The sequence below is a fragment of the Delphinus delphis genome, chromosome 1 (genome assembly GCF_949987515.2).
Source record: "Delphinus delphis chromosome 1, mDelDel1.2, whole genome shotgun sequence".
Taxonomy (NCBI): Eukaryota; Metazoa; Chordata; class Mammalia; order Artiodactyla; family Delphinidae; genus Delphinus; species Delphinus delphis.
Genome location: NC_082683.1, coordinates 150,092,209 through 150,111,197, shown reverse-complemented (window position 1 = coordinate 150,111,197; position 18,989 = coordinate 150,092,209). Strand labels below are relative to the sequence as shown.

The window sequence follows — 18,989 nt, the reverse complement described above, 5'->3', positions numbered from 1 at the left end:
TTGAGTTCACAGTTGTTCATCAGCCTCACAGGACAGCATTGGGTTGAAAAACAGAGTCAGCTGGCCATGGAGAATGTTATAGCTGTGATTGCAAATCAGAAAAGAGTGGAGGACCAGAAAGTTCCTCTTTGAATATGGGGTGATTTTGAGGAGGGAAGTAGGAGGAAGCCTGAAGCTGCCAGAAGGAAGAACCCCTTACTTCCTGGGACCAGTGTGTCACTCATTCATTTTGGACGTATTTGGGAGTTGTTTGTTCCTTCAGGGAAGGTTTTGCCGAGAATTAGCATCTGGTGTTGAGCAAAGGTTGGCTTCCTTTTGCCATGGCTCAAGCTGACTTTATTTAGAAACTAACAAAAGGCCTGTTGGTGAGTTTTTCACTGGCCCAGTCCATATAGAACTTTCAGTGGTGGTTGGGTCCTTTTTGGAAGAGTTGGGAGGTCTCCTCTCATGTGGACAAAAGAGGATAGAAGCAACACAGGCACTTTGGGAATCAGCAAGACAGAGTGGTGGCCTGTCTTTTGAACAGAGAAAGAATTCATTTGAAAGCTCTTTGGGAGGCTTTACAGCTTAGCAGAAAAAGCTGAGAGCTTTAATCCAGACAAATTTGGATCTTCCGCTTACAGCTGTGTGACCTTGACCAAGTCACTTAACCCCTTTTCGCTTCAGTTTTCTCATCCTTGAAATGTGGAGAATAATGCCTACCTTGAAGAGTTGTTCTAAAGATTAGATATAATATATGTAAAGTACTAGCTGAGTGCCTATAACTTACTAGATGCTCAAAAAATGGTAGCCGATCTAATTATCATCACCACAGAAGGAATATAGCTGTGATTGTCAAGATCACAGACTCTGGAACCAGATTTTCTGGGCTCTGATCTTGGATTTTCTACTTACTAGCTGTGTGATTTTACAAGAAGGTTGTTAGTTGCCTCAGTTTCCTCATCTGTAAATTGTGGATAATAATAGTGTCTACCTCATGGAGTTGTTATGCTGATTAAACAAATTTTAATATATGTGAAGCCCTGAGACAGTGCTTGACCTAGAGTAAATGTAAGTAGCAGTGACAATTTTTCTTGTCCTCAGGAGTTGGGACCAAACATAGCTATACCAGGTAAAACACTAGTAGATTAGATTCACCATTTATTCCCTGCACACAGTTAAGCGTTCTTAAGCCTGGCCCTAGGTAATAGTATGTCAGTCTCCATTCACTTCAGCGACCCCCATGGGCCCTCCCGAATGACAGACTCTTCCTGCCCCTTGATTTTTATGATATGGCTACATTGGGAGGAAATACGCAATTCAGTGACTCTATATAATTGTATGTCCAGTTCTTATAAAAACTCAGCAGTTGTATGTTTTGTCCTATACGGTGTCTTATTCACAAGGTGTCGTGAACTACCTTGAAGCAGGTCATTAACCCTGGCGTGTTATTTTTAGATCCAGGCTCATAATCGTCAAGAGGAAATTTGTATTACAATCACCCTCGGATGTCCTTGTCCTCACGGAGGTAGTAGTTAGCACTAATTGCCAGGTCATTAAAGATGCAGTGTTGAGACCCACAGGTCCCAACCGCGCCCCAGGGGAATAAAAGAACGCCAGCCCTGTTCAGCCTCCTGAGCGGCCACTGTCACGACCAGCAGGCCAGGGCAGCACAAATCTCAGTCATGAGCATAACAGACTGTGGTTTACAGGGTTGTCTGTCTCATGAGGCCACACAGAGGCTTACAAGCTTCTGCATAAATGGCTTCATATCATCCTTTTAGGGCAGGGAATGATAGAGGGCAGGTCGGGAGCAAAACATGCTTTTATGCACAGTTGGGAGGATGTTGGAGGCTGGGGCATTCCTGTGTCTTGCTGGCTGTGCCGTCAGAATGTCACCAGGACACACCTTGGGCTTTCAGCTTGCCAGGGGCACAGCCCTGGTGATCATGTCCCTTAACAACAGTGCTGGGCTCAGGGAAATTTTAGTATTCATTTTCTGGGCTCTTGTAAGTCCATAATAATTCCACAGTAGACACAGGAAGCAGTGTGCGGCAAGTTCTTTAATTTTCAGAAATTCATAGCCAATTAAGTGAATTGACTTGGATCCAGTTCTTTTTTAAAGGCAAAAGCCATGTCATCTTTATTGGGAGCTGACTGTGTTAAGTGGGAGGGTTTACAAGATAAGAAGAAAAGACAGTCTCTGTTATAAGGACGCTCATAATTGATATGGGGAAAAATCAGACAGGCTGGGAGAGAATAATAAGCACACATGTGCGCATGGGCACACGAATCTAAAAATAGGACCCCGTGTAAAGCAGGTTTCAGTAGTCACCGGGAAGGGAGGGAAGGTGGAGGGCTCGGGAGGCACTCGTGCTTGGCTCAGCCAGGGAGAGGTAAAGGATAGCAGTTATGTTCTCAATTAGATTTGGTCCCAAGTTAATTGAAGTAAAGACTTTAATATCTAACTTCTGTGCTGTACTGAGGTATCATGCTGTGAAGAGAAAGAGAGTCATGTGGGAAGAGCTCAGTGTTAATGAAGGATTTAGGGAGAATAAGAAAAAAGTAGGGTTTGGGTTTTTCAGAGTTGAAATCCTTTCCAGAGTCTCCTGCCCTTATACACCTCCACCGATCATTGGATCATTGCCCCTCGGGTTTTTAATTCAGGGAAGATTGATGAGCACAGCTCTGCTTCCTAACATGTTTTGGGTACAGCTAGTTAAAGAATCAGGATTAGAAAATGAATCGAACAAACTAGGATTATCTTCAACGGGAGGATGCTGAGCTGTTGTTTGCCGATTTCTGCTTAAGCAGTTGGGACAGGGCATCCTTGCGTGGAATTCAGACATCCCTCCCTGGCAGCCTCTGTGTTAAAAGTAGAGGTTGCAGAACAAGTCTGGCAGCTCTCAGCCTGAACCCTTGTAAACAACAGATGTTCGTAACTAAGTTCTGGGGGTGGGGGTGGGGGTTTCTGTTGATGCTTGAAATTCTTTGAATTTACAGGCAGCATCTCGAGGATTTAGCAAAAGGAGGAAGTTGTACAGAATCCATGCCGCAACGTACAGGTGGAAATGATGCCTCAAACATTTCCTTTGGAAGACAAAAGCACAGGCATTGAGTGGACTCTGATTGGAAAGCAAATAAACCCAGGAAGGCAGGCACAATTAAGAAAGGTTCAGTTTCTTAGGTTTATTGACTTTCTGCCCTTCTCCCCGCCTGTGCCCCGCCCCCCTCGCCTTTTTATACATGGACTAGATTTGTCAGCCACCTCCTTGCTTCTGTTTTCTCTGGTCCTGTGTGGAAATGTGTGCCCTTCCCTATCACTGAGTTCTACATATACTATGCGTGCACACGCTCAGGTAGGTGTGCGGCACATTCTTCCACTAGCACCTCCTGAAGCCATTCAGGTGCTTCTAGTATACGGATTAAATGGTATTGTTCGGGGCTTTGTCTTAGATGCTAACCTGATTCTTGCACATTCTCAGTGTTGGTTTTGCCAGGTCTCCTTTACATCATTAACTGGAAGTGAATGAAGGTAATGTGGCTTACAAAGAATTCAGTGATGCCTCTTTTTTTTTTGTCCTCACCCTACTCCCGGCCCCCAGATACACGTACTGAGTTTCCAGACGGCTGATGAATGATTAGGAAACCTACTTTACAGCATAGTCCAGGGAAGCCATATGGAAAAAATATATATAATACAAAAAATATATATATAATGTAAAAGTGATTTATCAGATCTGGACCCGTTTTTGAGCCATTCTAGCCAGAAAGAATTGGTTTGAAAATCTTGGATAAGGTTTCTTGCTTATTATTTTGGGGGCTGAGAACATCCTTGTGCTATTATTTCTTCTGAAAAACAAGTCCACTCCTGGCCCTCTTGTGAATTAGCATAGAAAGTTTTGGTGAACACCAATCCTACTATGCAAGGCTCACTTATTCTTTCAGCAAACATTTATTCAGCACTTATTCTAGAGCTGTTCTAGGAATTAAATATGCACAGAAGACTAAGCCAGTATTCTAGCTTATAGAAGTTACCAGTTAACGTGAAACATTTAAGGTTGTATATATAGGCGTGTGTGAATGTGTGTGTCCTAACAGATATAGAGTTCAAGACTGAGGAGCCAGAATTGTAGAGGGACCTTTTTAGTCACCTGTATTACATGTGATTCAGTAATAGACACTCGGCTGCATCTTCATCATCAACAATGATCAACAGGTTCTGACAGGTGCTGGGGTCACGAAGATTTATAGGACCCAGCCTCTGCCCTCAGGAGGCTCGTTGTGTCATGTGGAAGACAGAAGGTTTATACGAAGAAAGATAACACAAAGTAGCATATATTTACTGCCAAAGGAAAGAAAGATGGGAGAACTGATACCCTTTTCATCCAGAATGGGATCTTTAATTTTTTTTTGGACATAATTTTAGACTTACAGAAAAATTGCAATAGGTCAGAGAATTTCTGTATACCATTTACCCAACTTGTCCAAAAATGTTAACATATTAACATTTGCTTTATATTTCTCTTTCTTTCTCTCCATATACAACTCATGCACATACATATTTTGTTTTTATGAAACACTTGAGCATAAGTTACAGACATGATACTCCTTTAATCCTACACACTTTAATGTGTATTTACGAAAAATAAGGTTGTTCTCTGACCCAATGGTAGTATAGTTATCAAAATCAGGGTGTACATATTGACACAATAATGTTATATAATCTACAGACATTCAGATCTACCATTTGTTTCAAATATTTTCTTTTTGGCAAAACAAAGTCCAAGATTATGCATTTCATTCAGTTGTCTCTTTAGTTTCCTTTAATGCGGAAAGATTTCTAGGTCTTTCTTTGTATTTCATGACATTGACATTTTGGGGGAGCATTCAGCCCAGCTATTTTGTAGAATATTCTCTAATTTGATACTTCTGTTAATGTCTAACATTTCTTTATTCGGGTTATGTACTTTGGGCAGGAATACCGTAGAAGGGATGTTGTATTCTTCTCAATATACCATGTGAGGAGGCACTTGTCAATGATTTGTCCCATTTGAGACCAAGTAAATATCATGTTATTCTTCAAACCTTATACCCACTAGTTTTAGCATCTATTGATTCTTGCTTGAATCAGTTATTACTATGATGGTTACCAAATGGTCATTTTTCTAGTTTCCATCATTCCTTCTACATTTATTGGTTGGGATTCTACTGTAAGGAAGAGGTTTCCATCTCCCTCTATATTTGTCTGGTGGTTTGTTTGTTTATATCAATGTGGACTCATGGATTCTGATTTTATTCAGTAGTTTATAATCTTTTAACATCTTTATTTTAATGCTCATATTGTCCCAGATTTGGCTAGTAGAGTCCCTGCAGGCTGGTTCCTGTGTCCTTTTGATATGCCCCCATCATTCTTTGAGTACTTCTTATACTTCCTGGCGCAACAAGATGTTCTAGGTACATCTTGTATTTTCCTTGTTTCACCTCTGGAGCCATTTATTCAAAGAGCCCTGGTTTCTTTTAGTGAGGAATGGTATTTAGAAACCATGGGTGCTAGGTGTGCTCTTTGTTACTGGAGTACCATTGTTTATAGTCCCCTTCAGCAGACAGAGGTAGTAAATAGATGTATGTATGTGTACACACATTTACCCACATACTTCTATATCAATTTCTCTATCTGTCTGTGTGTTATCTATATTGAAGCCTATGAGTTCACATCGATATCTTCAATTCCAACCAAATACTACATGTTTTATTCTATTTTCTCCCCTTTCCATATTTGTAACTCTGTTCTCTGAACACTGAGAAACCTGGTACCCATTATCCATAATATATTTATTTAATCGCTCATTACTAGAGTATACACAGAGTTTCAGAATTGCTAACCCATGCTCTGAAACAGGCATGACTACTACTAACTAGATTTCAATACTGGTTTGAAATTTTTTTGTTTTTGTTTTTAGCCTTGAGGACCAAAACACAGTGTTCAAAAGTCCAGACAAAGCATACACTGAGGACCATCCTGTGGACACCCCCCACCCCCCCATCCCTGGGCCTGCTGTGACTCTGGGAAAGCCATTTTATGGATTGGGACCCTTGCTGCTTTCTCCTAAGACTACTCCTCTCCTGTTCTCCCTAGCGTTCTCCGTGATCACCTCCGTTGCATTTAGGGAACCAAGAATCTAGCTTTCATCTCAGTTCTAGGCTGTGATTGTGAGGACTGTTTATCAGTAGTTCATGTAATATGCTTGATGTAGGACCTTTGGATGAGCTCCATCTGGTCCCTCAGAGGTGAAGCCTCAGGGCACTGCTCATTGACACATGAACTTGTAGAATTTTCAGCCCTGTTTGCTAACTCCCAGTTCTGATGGGTCTGCTGCTTCTCCTCCTTGGCCTTCTTCACTCAGATGCCCTCGCCTCTCTAATAGCTCTTTTGCATCATCTCTGACCTGGACATTTTCTCCTCTCTGTCTGGGGATGGCTTCCAGATTCCCCTTCCTCTGCCCCATTTAACCCTCTTTCCACACACTCATTTTATTTCTCTCCTTCCTCCAGACACATATAACATGGTCAGCGCTGCTGATTCCAGCTGTTCTGAATCTTGCCTACAGCTTAAGTTCAAAAACAGATGGACCCAAAGCATCCTAGATGCTGTGCCAATATCCACCACATGAAAACAAATTACTGAAAAGCATCAGGGAATTTTAGAATAGTTTTGAGGTTTGAGTCTCTGTCTTCTCAGTGGTCCTCCCTGCCTGCTCCCCCATCTCCCCTTGCCCCCTCCCATGTTATATCTTGCCACCCTTCCGTCTCTTCTCCATATGCCTCGTTTGGCAAGGGCTGGTTTCTAAAACCTTAGCCCCTGTGTTCACCCTCTCTATATGCAGATAGCTCTAACCATTGGAATGAGACTGTGTTGACAATCAGGCTGGGTTGTTGCTCTTTTTCTAATTGTTTTTGCCCTTTTTGAATCTTCCATCAAGGACTAAGGAATTTCTGTCCTTTTGGTCACGTAGAGAAAGTGAGGCTGCGTCTCTCTGTCTTTAAATGTGGGTATTGACAGGTCAGAGAAGTCGCTAACTTGGGAATAAAGTATATGTTCCTCTAATGACCTTATCAATAGGGGTGCACAATGGTGCCAGTCCCACAGGCTGCCCCTGCGTATTCTAGACAAGGGAGCGTGTTCCTCAAGTAGCAGTGACATTGTGCCCACACCGTCGCTTTCAGAATCCTTATTCTTGGAATTTGCCATCAGCTTTCTCCTAGTGTTCTGTAGAACATTGTTTAACTTCAACATTTCTAGTCACCCTAAACATAAGGGGAAGGGAATCAGCATGGTGGAGCCACATATCTTACAGGTGCATCTTGCAGACACTGGCTGTCGTTTACAGAGCATCAGGAGAAAGCTGTTGGCATAGTCCAGTAATATCAGGCATCTACTGTGACCAGAGTATTAGACCCTGTAGGAAATGTCCCCAAGAGAAGTCCTCAGGGACCCCTGACTCATGCAAAGTAAGATGTGTATGTACATAACATCCTCCTCCCTCCCTCCCTCCCTCCCTCTATCCCTCACTCCCTCCCTTCTTTCCTTTCTCCCTCTTTCTCTCCCTTCTTTCGAGGTGAATACTTTGAAGAAATCCTCAGATTCTCAAAAGGGTCTGGGGTGTGTAATCACCCCCCCAAATATCTTATATTGCAAGCTGGAATACAGACATATGTATATTTTAAAATAAATAACTAACAACAACATTTTTGTAAAACAAAACCTAGGTATCTTTGCTCTATGTGATGTACTCTGATATTTTCCACTTTGTTCTGTGTTATTCTGTTCCATTGTTTTCTGTTTCATTTTCTGAAAAGTGCTAGCTGGTGACCCGCTAAGTTGACTTTTTTTAACCCCACTAATGGGTTGTATCCCCCAGTTTGAAAAACATTGCTTTTAAGAACATTGGTTCTTAAAATTTTGGTGTGCATAAAATAACCTGGGATGGGTATTTAAAATGCAGACTCTTGAGCCTCACTCCACTTGTAGCAAATCAGAATCTCTGGCAAGAGGGGCACAGGAATCCAGATTTTAAACAAGCACTACAGGTGATTCTGATGCAAGGTGAGTTGGGGTCCTGAACACTCACACTTAGAGAAACTACTCTCTTATGGACTTAGGAGTGTGGCTGCTCAAGGCTTCAGGTCACACACTTGCCTGGAGATGGTAGATATTAGTGAGAATCACCTGAATCCAGACTGAGAATTTTCCCCTTACAGAGTGATCCTGGTCACCCACACTCATTCCTGGACCTTGCTGTCCTTTGATCATCCTCTTTTCCTGATATCTGTTATGGCCCTCATGAAGGCAGAGAGGGAGTTAACTGAGGCCACAGAATAGGGAGCGAAGGAACTGAAGGGTCATTTTACAGAGTGGCTGGGGTGTGGCTCAGCCCTCCAGTAGGTGACCACAGCCAATCCCAAATTAGAATTGGGTGGGATTCAAAACTACTTTTCCTATTCACTTGCCTTTCATGTGTAACCACATGCAGTGTGTCAACATGCTTCCCGGCGCCATTAGGCACCAGCAGTTTTGCTCTCTCTGGGTTCATGGACCCTTGGTATTCCTGTTATGTGTTGTCTTAGAATAGCTCTGTGCTCTGGGGCTTGGGCAGCTGAGCATTGCCCATTAACTCTTTCAGCACCAGTGCTTTATAGATGCTAAGAGCATCTTAGTTGAAATAGAGCAACAACCACAATAAAATAAGAAAATGATTGCTAGTCAAGACACCTGGTTCCTTGCCTTGTTCTGCCATTATCTCTGTGACTCCAGGCTCCCTGAGCCTCAGTTTCCTCACTTAGAAAATGACAAGCTTGTTCTAGACTCTAGACCATCTTGAAAGGCCCTTCTAGCTCTGAAATACCAGGATACTATTTTTTTTAATTAATAAATTATATTTATTTTTGGCTGTGTTGGGTCTTCGTTGCTGTGTGTGCGCTTTCTCTAGTTGCCACGAGTGGGGTCTACTCTTCGTTGCGGTGCGCAGGCCTCTCATTGCAGTGGCTTCTCTTTTTGCAGAGCACGGGCTCTAGGGCACACAGGCTTCAGTAGTTGTGGCACATGGGCTCAGTAGTTGTGGCTCGCGGGCTCTAGAGCGCAGGCTCAGTAGTTGTGGCGCACAGGCTTAGTTGCTCCACGGCATGTGGGATCTTCCCAGACCAGGGCTTGAACCCGTGTCCCCTGCATTGGCAGGCGGATTCTTAACCACTGCACCACCAGGGAAGCCCAGGATTCTGTTTTTTATACCCTCTGGTGTTTCTCTTTGCACTTTAAAAGTCTTCCCTTTAAAGCCTCTCCTAGGTCTCCTCTCCACAGGAGATTCACTGAGGTTGGGAATTTCCAGAGAACCAGATGATAAATTAATAGCAACAACATGTTTTCCTATTTAGTGCACGGACAAAGTATGAAATTGATAAAGCAAGTTCATTGCAACTTGGGTAATAAGGCCTGGGAATTTGGGGACATGTTTGTCTTTTTAGACATGACTCTAGCTACTTTGTTTTGTGTGTGTAAATACATTGTATGGACTGCCAAGTAATAACATAGCTATAACAATAATAACACATGATGACGATACTGATATGTAGGTGTAGAACATTTTATGATTTTTTTTTATGGACATTACCTCATGTGATTTGATCTTCATAATAGCCATGTGAGTTGGGCAGGGCAGGTCTGCTGTCCCCATTTATTTTTTTTTAAGTAGATGAAGAAATGTTGAGGTCCAGAGTGCATCTGTGACTTATCCAAGATTACCTGGCCAGCAAGTGGCAGAATTAAGACTAGACTATAGGTCGTAAGCATGGTTCAGAGTGCTTTCCACAGAATACCACCTTGCTGAGATGGGGTATCATTGTTCATCCAGAGTCCTTATAGACCAGTAGAACTCAGTAACCGACTAACCTGGAAATTGACCAAGGCGTCTTTTACTCCACCCGTCCCTTTAAAATTTTGCCAGCAAAGTGTCGGCATGGTTAATAATATGCTGTAATTTACAGCACACAAACCAGTGGGTGAACAAATTCAGTCACTCAGCAGCCTCCCAGATTCATGCTGCAGTAGTTGATTAGGCAAGATTAATGGAGGCCGAAGATATTAACTATTCATTAAATGAATTGTCTTACTGTGCTCTACATTTAACAGGATTTCTGTGGCTGTGATATCTGTCATTAGTGGATAATGATTAACTACCCACCCATTGTTGGTGATAGACGTTCATCGAGTATTCCAAACTATCCCCTGTCCTCAAGAGGCTTCCTTCCAGTAAGCAAGATAAATATCAAAATAACACATGAGAACTGATAATGATGCAGGCCGCAGACCTGATGACTATTTAGACTTCATTCCATGTAGCTCTATAGTTTCACAGAACCAAATCATTTTACTTTATTTCTCCTTTCTCATTGTTATCATGAGCCAAGTAAGGAAACATATTGTCTCATTAACGGGTATTCTGGAGGGGGAGGTCTGAATCTTAGGGATACCCTTTCTTCTCAAGTGGCTTGTTGGTACTTGACATGCTAAAGGACCATTTGCCAGGCAAGAGGAGTTACTGGCTGTAGATCAAGCTTCTCCACTCCTGCCTGGTGCCTGAGAGATGCTTGCTCCCAAGGTAGTGGTTACTGCTTTGAAGATGTGTGTGGATTTCTGAGTGACATCATTCCAGTTTGGCACAAACAGGTATTTATTTTTCTAGAATGAACTACCAGGAGTAAGCCAAACTATCTGTCTCAGTCATCTCCCAAAATTTCATTCATTAAAAAAATCTGCTAACACATCTGCATGTATTTTTTTCTCTCTGTGTGTTTGTCATGTGCTATAATTACTTATGGGGTTTCTGGTGACATCTTAATTAACTACAGAAGAAAAAACTGAAGATATAACTGTAGAGTTGTTTGCAGGTTATTCTATGGAATATGTGGATCTAACTTAATGTAGATGGTTATAAAATCTTTTTAAACTGAGAAACATATATGACTCTTTTGTTCCTTGGTCATCAATCACATGTCTTTTGCTCTTGCTATGATATTTCATTTTAATTAAGTGAATTAGTCAGCTCAGACTTTTGAAAGATCACAGCCTTATTTGGGGGGGTGGTTGACAGGGGAAATTTTAATACATAAGTAAATTTCTAGGCCCTTAGTTCTATGGATCATATTGGCATAGTTTTTGTTCTCCAGCATTTTGGTTGTACTCAGAGTACACAAGGAGGGTTTAGTAACCTCTTTGTTTGTACCTCCCTATAGTTCTGAGAATGCTAGTGGCAGGACACGGGATATAAATGAAGGGAAGGACCCAGGTCTGCGGAAGCCATGAATGGGCTGGTGGGAAGGTAGATCTTCTAAGTCAGCCAAATCAGGGTTTCATGATGGGCCATCCAAGCCAGTGTACACTCAAGCATCAAGACTGGGGTAGGATGTGGGTTATAGCTGATCGACAGTTTAGGAGCAGGAAAGTCATATCTTGGATCCAGGAGGTCTGTAAACATGGGAGAAGCAGGTCAGAAGCAAGAATTTTGCTCCCTTTAACCCTCGTGCCCAGAACAGTGCCTGGCACATAGTGGTGCTCAATCAGTATTTGTTGAATGAATGAACGAAATAAGACTTTAGAGATCGGGGACTCAGAGAAGAAGGCTGGACAATAAGCTGTCAGAAATCTAGGCAAGAAATTGGGATGGAAAAGCTTCAAATCTTGTGTCGACCCTGGCCCCCCGCCCCCACTAAACCAAGTCTCTTCTCACGGGGTCCACAGAGCTGTCTTGAGTGAGCCTCTAACCTTCTCTCGCCATGAACATGGGATGGGGTGGGGGGTGCTTGAAGGGCAGGCCAAGTCTCTCACCTGACATAAATTGATGGAGATATTTCCATTTCGCTTCTACAATGGCTCAGATTTGGGAACCACTCCCAGTTCTCTGACCTGACTCAGAGGAACCTTGGCCCTACAGTCATTCAGGAAATAGTCATTAAGATGTCAGACACGTGCTAGTCCAGTTCTCAACTTCAAAGCAGATTCCTAAGCTCCCGGATCTTGAATATGCCATTATCCCAAGGGTGTGGCTGGGCTCCTTGGAACTAATCCAGAGCCACAAGAATTCCATTTCCATACAGCTCTTCCCCCAAATCTGATTATAGGGGACAGTTTAGACTATTTTGAGTAAGGTGGGTACACCACTGCTTGAATCCTTTCTAATCATCTGTCTAGGCTACTGAAGACAATTTGTGGTATTAACTTGTCCCTGAAAATTTGAAAGCTGGTTTCTCCATACATAGAATATACATTTTTTTGCCTTTGGCCCTTTTTTCTTTCTGTCTCTGAACTCTCCTACTCTGATCTCATTGCTGGCAAAACTGAAGCTGTAGCTGTGATAAGCCCAGGGAAGTGTGCCTGCCCCCTCCCTGCCTGCCCGCCTGCCTATCTTTGAAAGATACCTCCAGGCTGCCACTGTACCACTGGGTCACCCAACCAGCAGCAACTATTATAGGCAGAATCTTTTTCAAGTCAGTTCTCACCTTGGTGATTTTTTTCCCCTCCTTCTTTTAACACCTTCTGCAGCAAATCCCAACCATCCTCTGGCTTATCTGGGTCAGCAAGGGTCTGATTTTATGCATGGCACTGTCAAGCCATAAATCCGCTGCGGCTTTGCCTCTCTATCCAGCCGGTCTGCTTCTGTCAGCATCAGCAAAATGCATAATAGAAAAAGTAAGCCAGAAAGGCTAATAACACTCATCTGAATAAAGTAATCTCTTTGGCTGCCTCAGTTCACTTCATTTTAATCAAGGTACCAGGCAGGAATTTAGGTTTAAAAATCTAGCCTCCTCCTGGTCACTAGTTTCCTGTCCAACTATCACTAAATGATCCCTTTTATTTTTTTTTATCCTCCTCATAGTTGGGTACTCAATAATCTATATTGAATGATGTATTTGTTTAACTCATCTGGGTGTTTGTAGACCCTCACATGTATGTCTGTTTTTAAAAGTGAGAAGCCGCATTCTTCTTAGATGTATTGACATTTGCCATATTTATATACAGACTGACAGGTTTGATAGGAATGTTGGGAAAGGGGTCTCGGTGGAAGCTGCAGAAGCATCTAGGGTTCTGGCAATCTGGGCTCCCTTTGGCTTCTTTCCTGTCTACCTCAGCACAGTTTCCTGTGTGGAACGCAGGACTGATCCTTCCACCTTGCCCCTTGGCAGAAGGACAGTGGAAGATTAAATTCTGCTCTCCTGTTGGTATCTCCCTCATGTCTTCCCAGAGACTTACAGCTGCTTGCTTAATTGCCTGTTGCTGCGGTCTGATCCCAGCCATTATTTGCTGAGGGCTGTGCATTTGCAGCAGGCTGAGCTCTTGGCCCTGACCCAGGGCCGGGTGAGGAGCATGTTGGAAATTGATGAATGCTGAATCCTAGTTTGTTTGGAAATAAAAATAATAATATTTCTTCGCATTTGTATAGTGCTTTACATTTGAGCCACACAACAGCCCCATGAGGTGGGCGAGTCAGAGACCATTGGCCCAAAAGGAAACGTACCTCAGTAGAACAATGCAGAAGCTCAAGCCATCCGGTAATGCCAGGCTTGTGTCATGCAGCCCATCTGCAGAGCTGTGAACATAGTCATCATTAATTAAATGGCACCTTAGGCCAGGAGAGCGTGCAGGATTTTACAGTCATGCTTTGAAGATCTTTGGGGAGCTAGATGTACAACAACAGGACATGTGTCCATTTTATAGATGAGACAACTGAAACTGAACAGAGGGGAGATGGAAAAAAGGGAAGTGTTCTGTCAAGGCCAATTTGGACCTTTATGGAGTTAGCTCTTCACCTTAGGTATTTTATTATTTATTTATTTATTTAGTAGTACACGGGCCTCTCACTGTTGCGGCCTCTCCTGTTGCGGAGCACAGGCTCCGGACGCGCAGGCTCAGCGGCCATGGCTCATGGGCCCAGCCGCTCGGTGGCATGTGGGATCTTCCCGGACCGGGGCACGAACCCGTGTCCCCTGCATCAGCAGGCGGACTCTCAACCACTGCGCCACCAGGGAAGCCCCGGGTTTAGCTCTTTTAGATCATTTACAATGATCATTCTGTGGATGCATAGTTGGCTCGTGACTTTCTGAGCCTCCTTTTTCTCCTGGTTTTTTTTTGACTCCAGAGTCATTCCCTCTCAATTACAGTATTACGTTTTCTTGATCTTCCTCCTGAAAAAATGTTTAAGTAATAAAAATACTTCTGGATATTTTGTCTGCTTTTTAGGGATTAGTGTTTGAGGAGGTTTGCAGCTGTTCAGCACATGCCTAAGGGATACAGACCCTTTTCTTTAAATGCCTAAGTATCACACAACCTAAGACTCTGTGGGTGGGGGAAGTAAGGAAACTGTACAAACAAATGATAGATGGAAAAGATATAAAGACAAATTTCAATCTCCTGACCAAAGGAAGCTCTCTTGGCTCTAGCAGCCCCAAATAAAATCAGGCTGCAAAGCTGCTGAAGCAGGAAACCACTCTCACAGAACCTTAATTTGCTCCCTATGAAATCACGTCTCGTTGACTTGCTCATTTTCCAGCCTGAAGTGTGTTTCGCCTTTGTTCACGGTGGCTGGGAAAATTGCCTCTACAGTGGAATTGTGTTCCCCTCCTACTGCATGCCCCACACCTCTCCTTCCCCACCACTATCCCAAAATAAATAAATGAATTAATTAAGACACCTCCGTTGGAAGGAGAAATAAGTCTGAGAAAGCATACAAACTCAAAGAGCCCAAAATATTGTATGAAAACTACAGTAATCGTAAAAAACTGGGAAACCCTGGGAGAAACAGACAACAGAGTCTAGTACTTTCTTTTAGGGCCATAGACTCCTTTTTTAAATTGAAAATCTTACATAGAACTCCCATATATGCAACAGATCAAAGCAGTGTTTCATAGGTGTAAATCTACTTTTAAAGTGCCAATTTATAAAGAGTACTTATTACAGAGTTAATCAGTAGAAACAATGAGGCTGGGTTTATGAACCCAGATTATGAATCATAGTTGCAGTTTTATATCAGTTTCAGCATCCAAGTTATTTCAGGTTCTGGTTTGGGTTGCTCGATATCAAGAAATCCCGACTCATGCAGACTAGTTGTCATAATCTTGAGATAGTTTTAAATTGATTTAGATGCTTGAAAAAGAAGGGTGTTTTCTGTTTTAAAGTTGAATCACTGACATTACCCAGAAGCTATTCCTATTCTCCTTCATCAATATTAATTGGATAAATGGAAATGTATAATAAGCTTTATAACAACTGATAATGAAATGAGATGATATTGAGCGTGTATATCCTTACTACCCAACTGTGGTCTACCATGAACTCAGCATAGGCCCCTAAGCCTTCTGTGGCACGTAATTGAACTTGGCCACTGTGTCTCAAATCATGTGCTCACCTGAACAGCTTTACTCAAGGAGGCACACAGGTTGAATTCAAAACTAAACCTGTGCAGAGCAGCATACATTCTGATCGATAACATGTTTTCCAGCAGTCTGGATACACGCATTGATTCTTTATTCCAAAGCTTGCATATAACAAAGCTCACCTCAGCAGCCCATGAGACATTGTGGTGGTATCTACTGCAGGGAAACTGGGTCCTGCGTCCTTTACATATTTCAGTGGGGGTTGTTCATTTGAATGGGTATATTACAGTTGTTTGAAACTGAAATATGATTCTCTGTAACTCCAGCATTTCTCAGAACACATTTTAAAGCTGCTGCTCCCTGAAACTAATAATGGCTGTCCCACCACATGCTGTAAGAATGGAAATAAATACATGTGGTAAAAGTTTTTGTAGCACCTTAGAAATTTTCAATAAATATATATTTATGAATGTTAAGTGATAAGGCATTTTAAAAGAGTCCCACTTCTGCCCATCCTTCTTAACTCATCTTTGTTTACTCAAGGGTCCCCTTGGTATTTATGCTCTGCATCACCTTGCATGGTATTGAACCGGTTTTGCCTCTCCTGCCTCACTTGTGATCTGATCTGTGATGTACATTGGTGAGCTAGGAGGCCCCTTGTTCATACCTTTAACCTTTTGTTATATTATAGGTCTTTCTTTGTCGCCCACACTGTACTGTGACATCAGCACTTTTATAACCACTAAAGCTCCTACTACTGTACTTTGTTCATTTAAGATACAAGTGTTTATATATTTATAAAATTGAATTGTAGTATGTTTTTATGTGTGTAAAGCACTCTAGGAGAAGAACAAAGAGGCACCACCAACCCACATTCATCTGCAAGAAACAGATTGAAACCATTTGTAAAGTTAAGGTCATGGGAGATCTGCCCTTTTAAAAAGCAAGTGTAATTGCCTGGTATATCCCATGCTTACTGAGGACATGGATATCTTGCCACCCCCCAAAAATCAGATTACTTAGGATTTTGTAACTGAGACTGATTTGGAATCAGTTTGAAAGTTTTCTTGCAGTGGAAATATCAAATATTGCTGAATGCTTGTGCGCAGGTCTCACCATTTTGAGTTTAGGATTGTTTCCTATTTACCTTTTTTTTCCCCCAGATGCTAGAAATTTTGAAAGGAGCGGACTAATTACATGTATCTCTCTCTCTTAGCTAGTATATATTTTTAATTTCCATAGAAATCTTTTAATTTCCCTAGAAAGGTAAGTGGATACAATTGTTCCCACAGTGGTCAGCACATACATGTTAGGGATTTTGACCACAGAAGTGTGGTGCCTGGGGCAGCGGGTCGGGGAGGAGTGCAGTTATAGAACAGTTTCAATTTGGACTCTAATATTCATTCGTTTGAAACAGCCTGCTGGTGCTGGTCAGACAGATATTTTGATTTAATGGTGTGTTCAGAAGCTAGAATAGGTGTGGCGGGATTATTTGTTAATAATTACCTTACGACTGAACTGAAAGAGCCCTTCTAAGTTGAACTCCATGCTCTACAAGTCACAGGTGCCTGGCAGCAGGAAGGGAAGTGGTGCAGACTTGCTAACCAAGCCACTCTCAGCTCACTTTCTTTGCATTAAGAGTGTGTCTGTAGGGAGGGGAGAGGGGAAACGGGAACAAACTGGTTGTGATACTTTGCAGTGATTACAAGCATTCTCTTTTCAATTACAGGGCTTGTTCTTGAATGCCAGCATTGCCACTTTTTAGCTATGTGACCTTGAACAGGATATTTAACCTTTCTTAGTCCAACTTTCCTCATCTGCTGAATGTGGTTGATAACCCCCACTTCATCAAGTTTTGTAGAGTTCAAGTTAAACAACATGAGTATAGGGCCCAGCCATGGGCCAAGTATACAGTAAGCGCTTGATAAATAACCCCTACCTTCTGTTTCTCTCCTTTAAGAAGTCCAACTTGCAGATGTAAAACTTTGTGTTGCTTAAATTAGTGCTGTGAGCTGATTATGTAAGTAATCAATAATTCTTTTGGATCACAGCGATTTCAGTAGAAATGAACATCTAGGTTTGGTGCTTTACTGTTCCACTCAGGTTGTAGACATCTTTGGAACACATGTGTTCAGATACTGTTTATGCTCTTGGTTGTATGGGACATAGAAAATGGCTCAATCAATGAAATCTAACCTCTGTAGATGCGTTCTGTGAGGCTGAAGAGTTTTCGGTGACCTTTTTATGGCAAATGCCTCCACAGTTGTCTTCATTGAATCCTATGAGAGATGAATGTGTGGGGATTTATTTAGTCTGTAGTGTAGATTTTTGTCTAGAGACTAACTTTTCCCTCTAATCCTAGACAAAAACCAAATGATTTAGTGGTTGAAGTCATGGAATTTGGAGTTAGACCTCCTAGAATCATTCTAGTCAGAACAGAACTGTGGTTCTGGTCCCTGACTCCCTCTTACTGTCTCTGTGACTCTTTAGTAGCTGTGGGCAAGTGACAACCTCTCTGAGTGTTTTTTTTTTTTTAATTAGTAAAATGGAGATAATGGTAGTTCTTTTTTGACAACAAAATGATGGAGCTTAGATGAGATAATGCATATAAAGATTTTACCAAGTTTCTAGAACATAATAGATGCTCAACAGATAATCCTGCTTCTTCTAATCCTCTTTCCCTCTTCCTCTCTCCTCCTTCCCCTTTTCATTATTCTTATTTTCTCCCTTTTTCCTCCACTGAGTTTTTAGAAAAAGAGAAAACTAGAGGTGCAATTTCAGGAAAGACATCTTTATTTCTGGTTGGGCTCTGATTGCTGCGATTTTGTGACATGGACTGTAGTCATAGATGTTGGCCCTGCCTGCTTACCAACACTGATTTTTTTTTTTTTCTTGCTGTTTCTCGCAGGAAGGATCAAAATGTTCTCTCTCCAGTCAACTGCTGGAATCTCCTCTTAAACCAGGTGAAGCGGGAGAGCAGGGACCACACCACCCTGAGTGACATCTACCTGAATAATATCATTCCTCGATTTGTCCAAGTCAGTGAGGACTCAGGAAGACTCTTTAAAAAGGTAAATAGCTATTTCTAGTCAAAGACACAGTCTTGTAAATAAAAGAAAGAATATCTTATTGGCCCACTTAAAAGGCTTTCCATGGGTCTTGCCCTCCCATGTACTTATGGAGAAAAAATTTGAATTGGCTCTTTTTCTTCCTTTCTGAGTTGAATTTATAGTAGCCCTGAGAAAGTAACCATTTGCAAGGTACAACCCCAGGACTGGCAGCATAATTCATAATTTGCGTATATTAATAATGACTGTGTTTGGTTGATTTCCTAAGTGGTTTGTGAAGCTGTTGAGATGTGGAAACCTTCTGTGTCATTTCATGATTTATTCTTCTAGTTCATTTAGAAAATCCATGTATGTTTATGTTTTTGGTTTAGTTCTCTTTCCAAGTTCTCATCTTGGCCAAGGTGAACTCATGAATTTGGTTATTCTTATCATGACGTATCTTTGTCTTTGGGTCCCTGAATGCTTTCTTCCTCTTTTTTTTTTGGTACCCCAGGTGGAATTCAAACCCATCCCTGAATG

At 42.0% G+C, this 18,989-nt stretch overlaps 1 protein-coding gene across 5 annotated transcripts in view; it reads left to right on the top strand.

Annotated features, from left to right (window-relative positions):
• SRGAP2 (SLIT-ROBO Rho GTPase activating protein 2) overlaps nucleotides 1-18,989 on the top strand; it is a 238,017-nt gene that overhangs the window by 103,079 nt on the left and 115,949 nt on the right. For all 5 annotated transcript variants that reach the window (XM_059995823.1, XM_059995807.1, XM_059995813.1 and 2 more), the window contains exon 4: nucleotides 18,311-18,473. In XM_059995823.1, coding sequence (XP_059851806.1) covers nucleotides 18,311-18,473 — 163 coding nt within the window. The remainder of the gene's footprint in view (nucleotides 1-18,310; nucleotides 18,474-18,989) is intronic.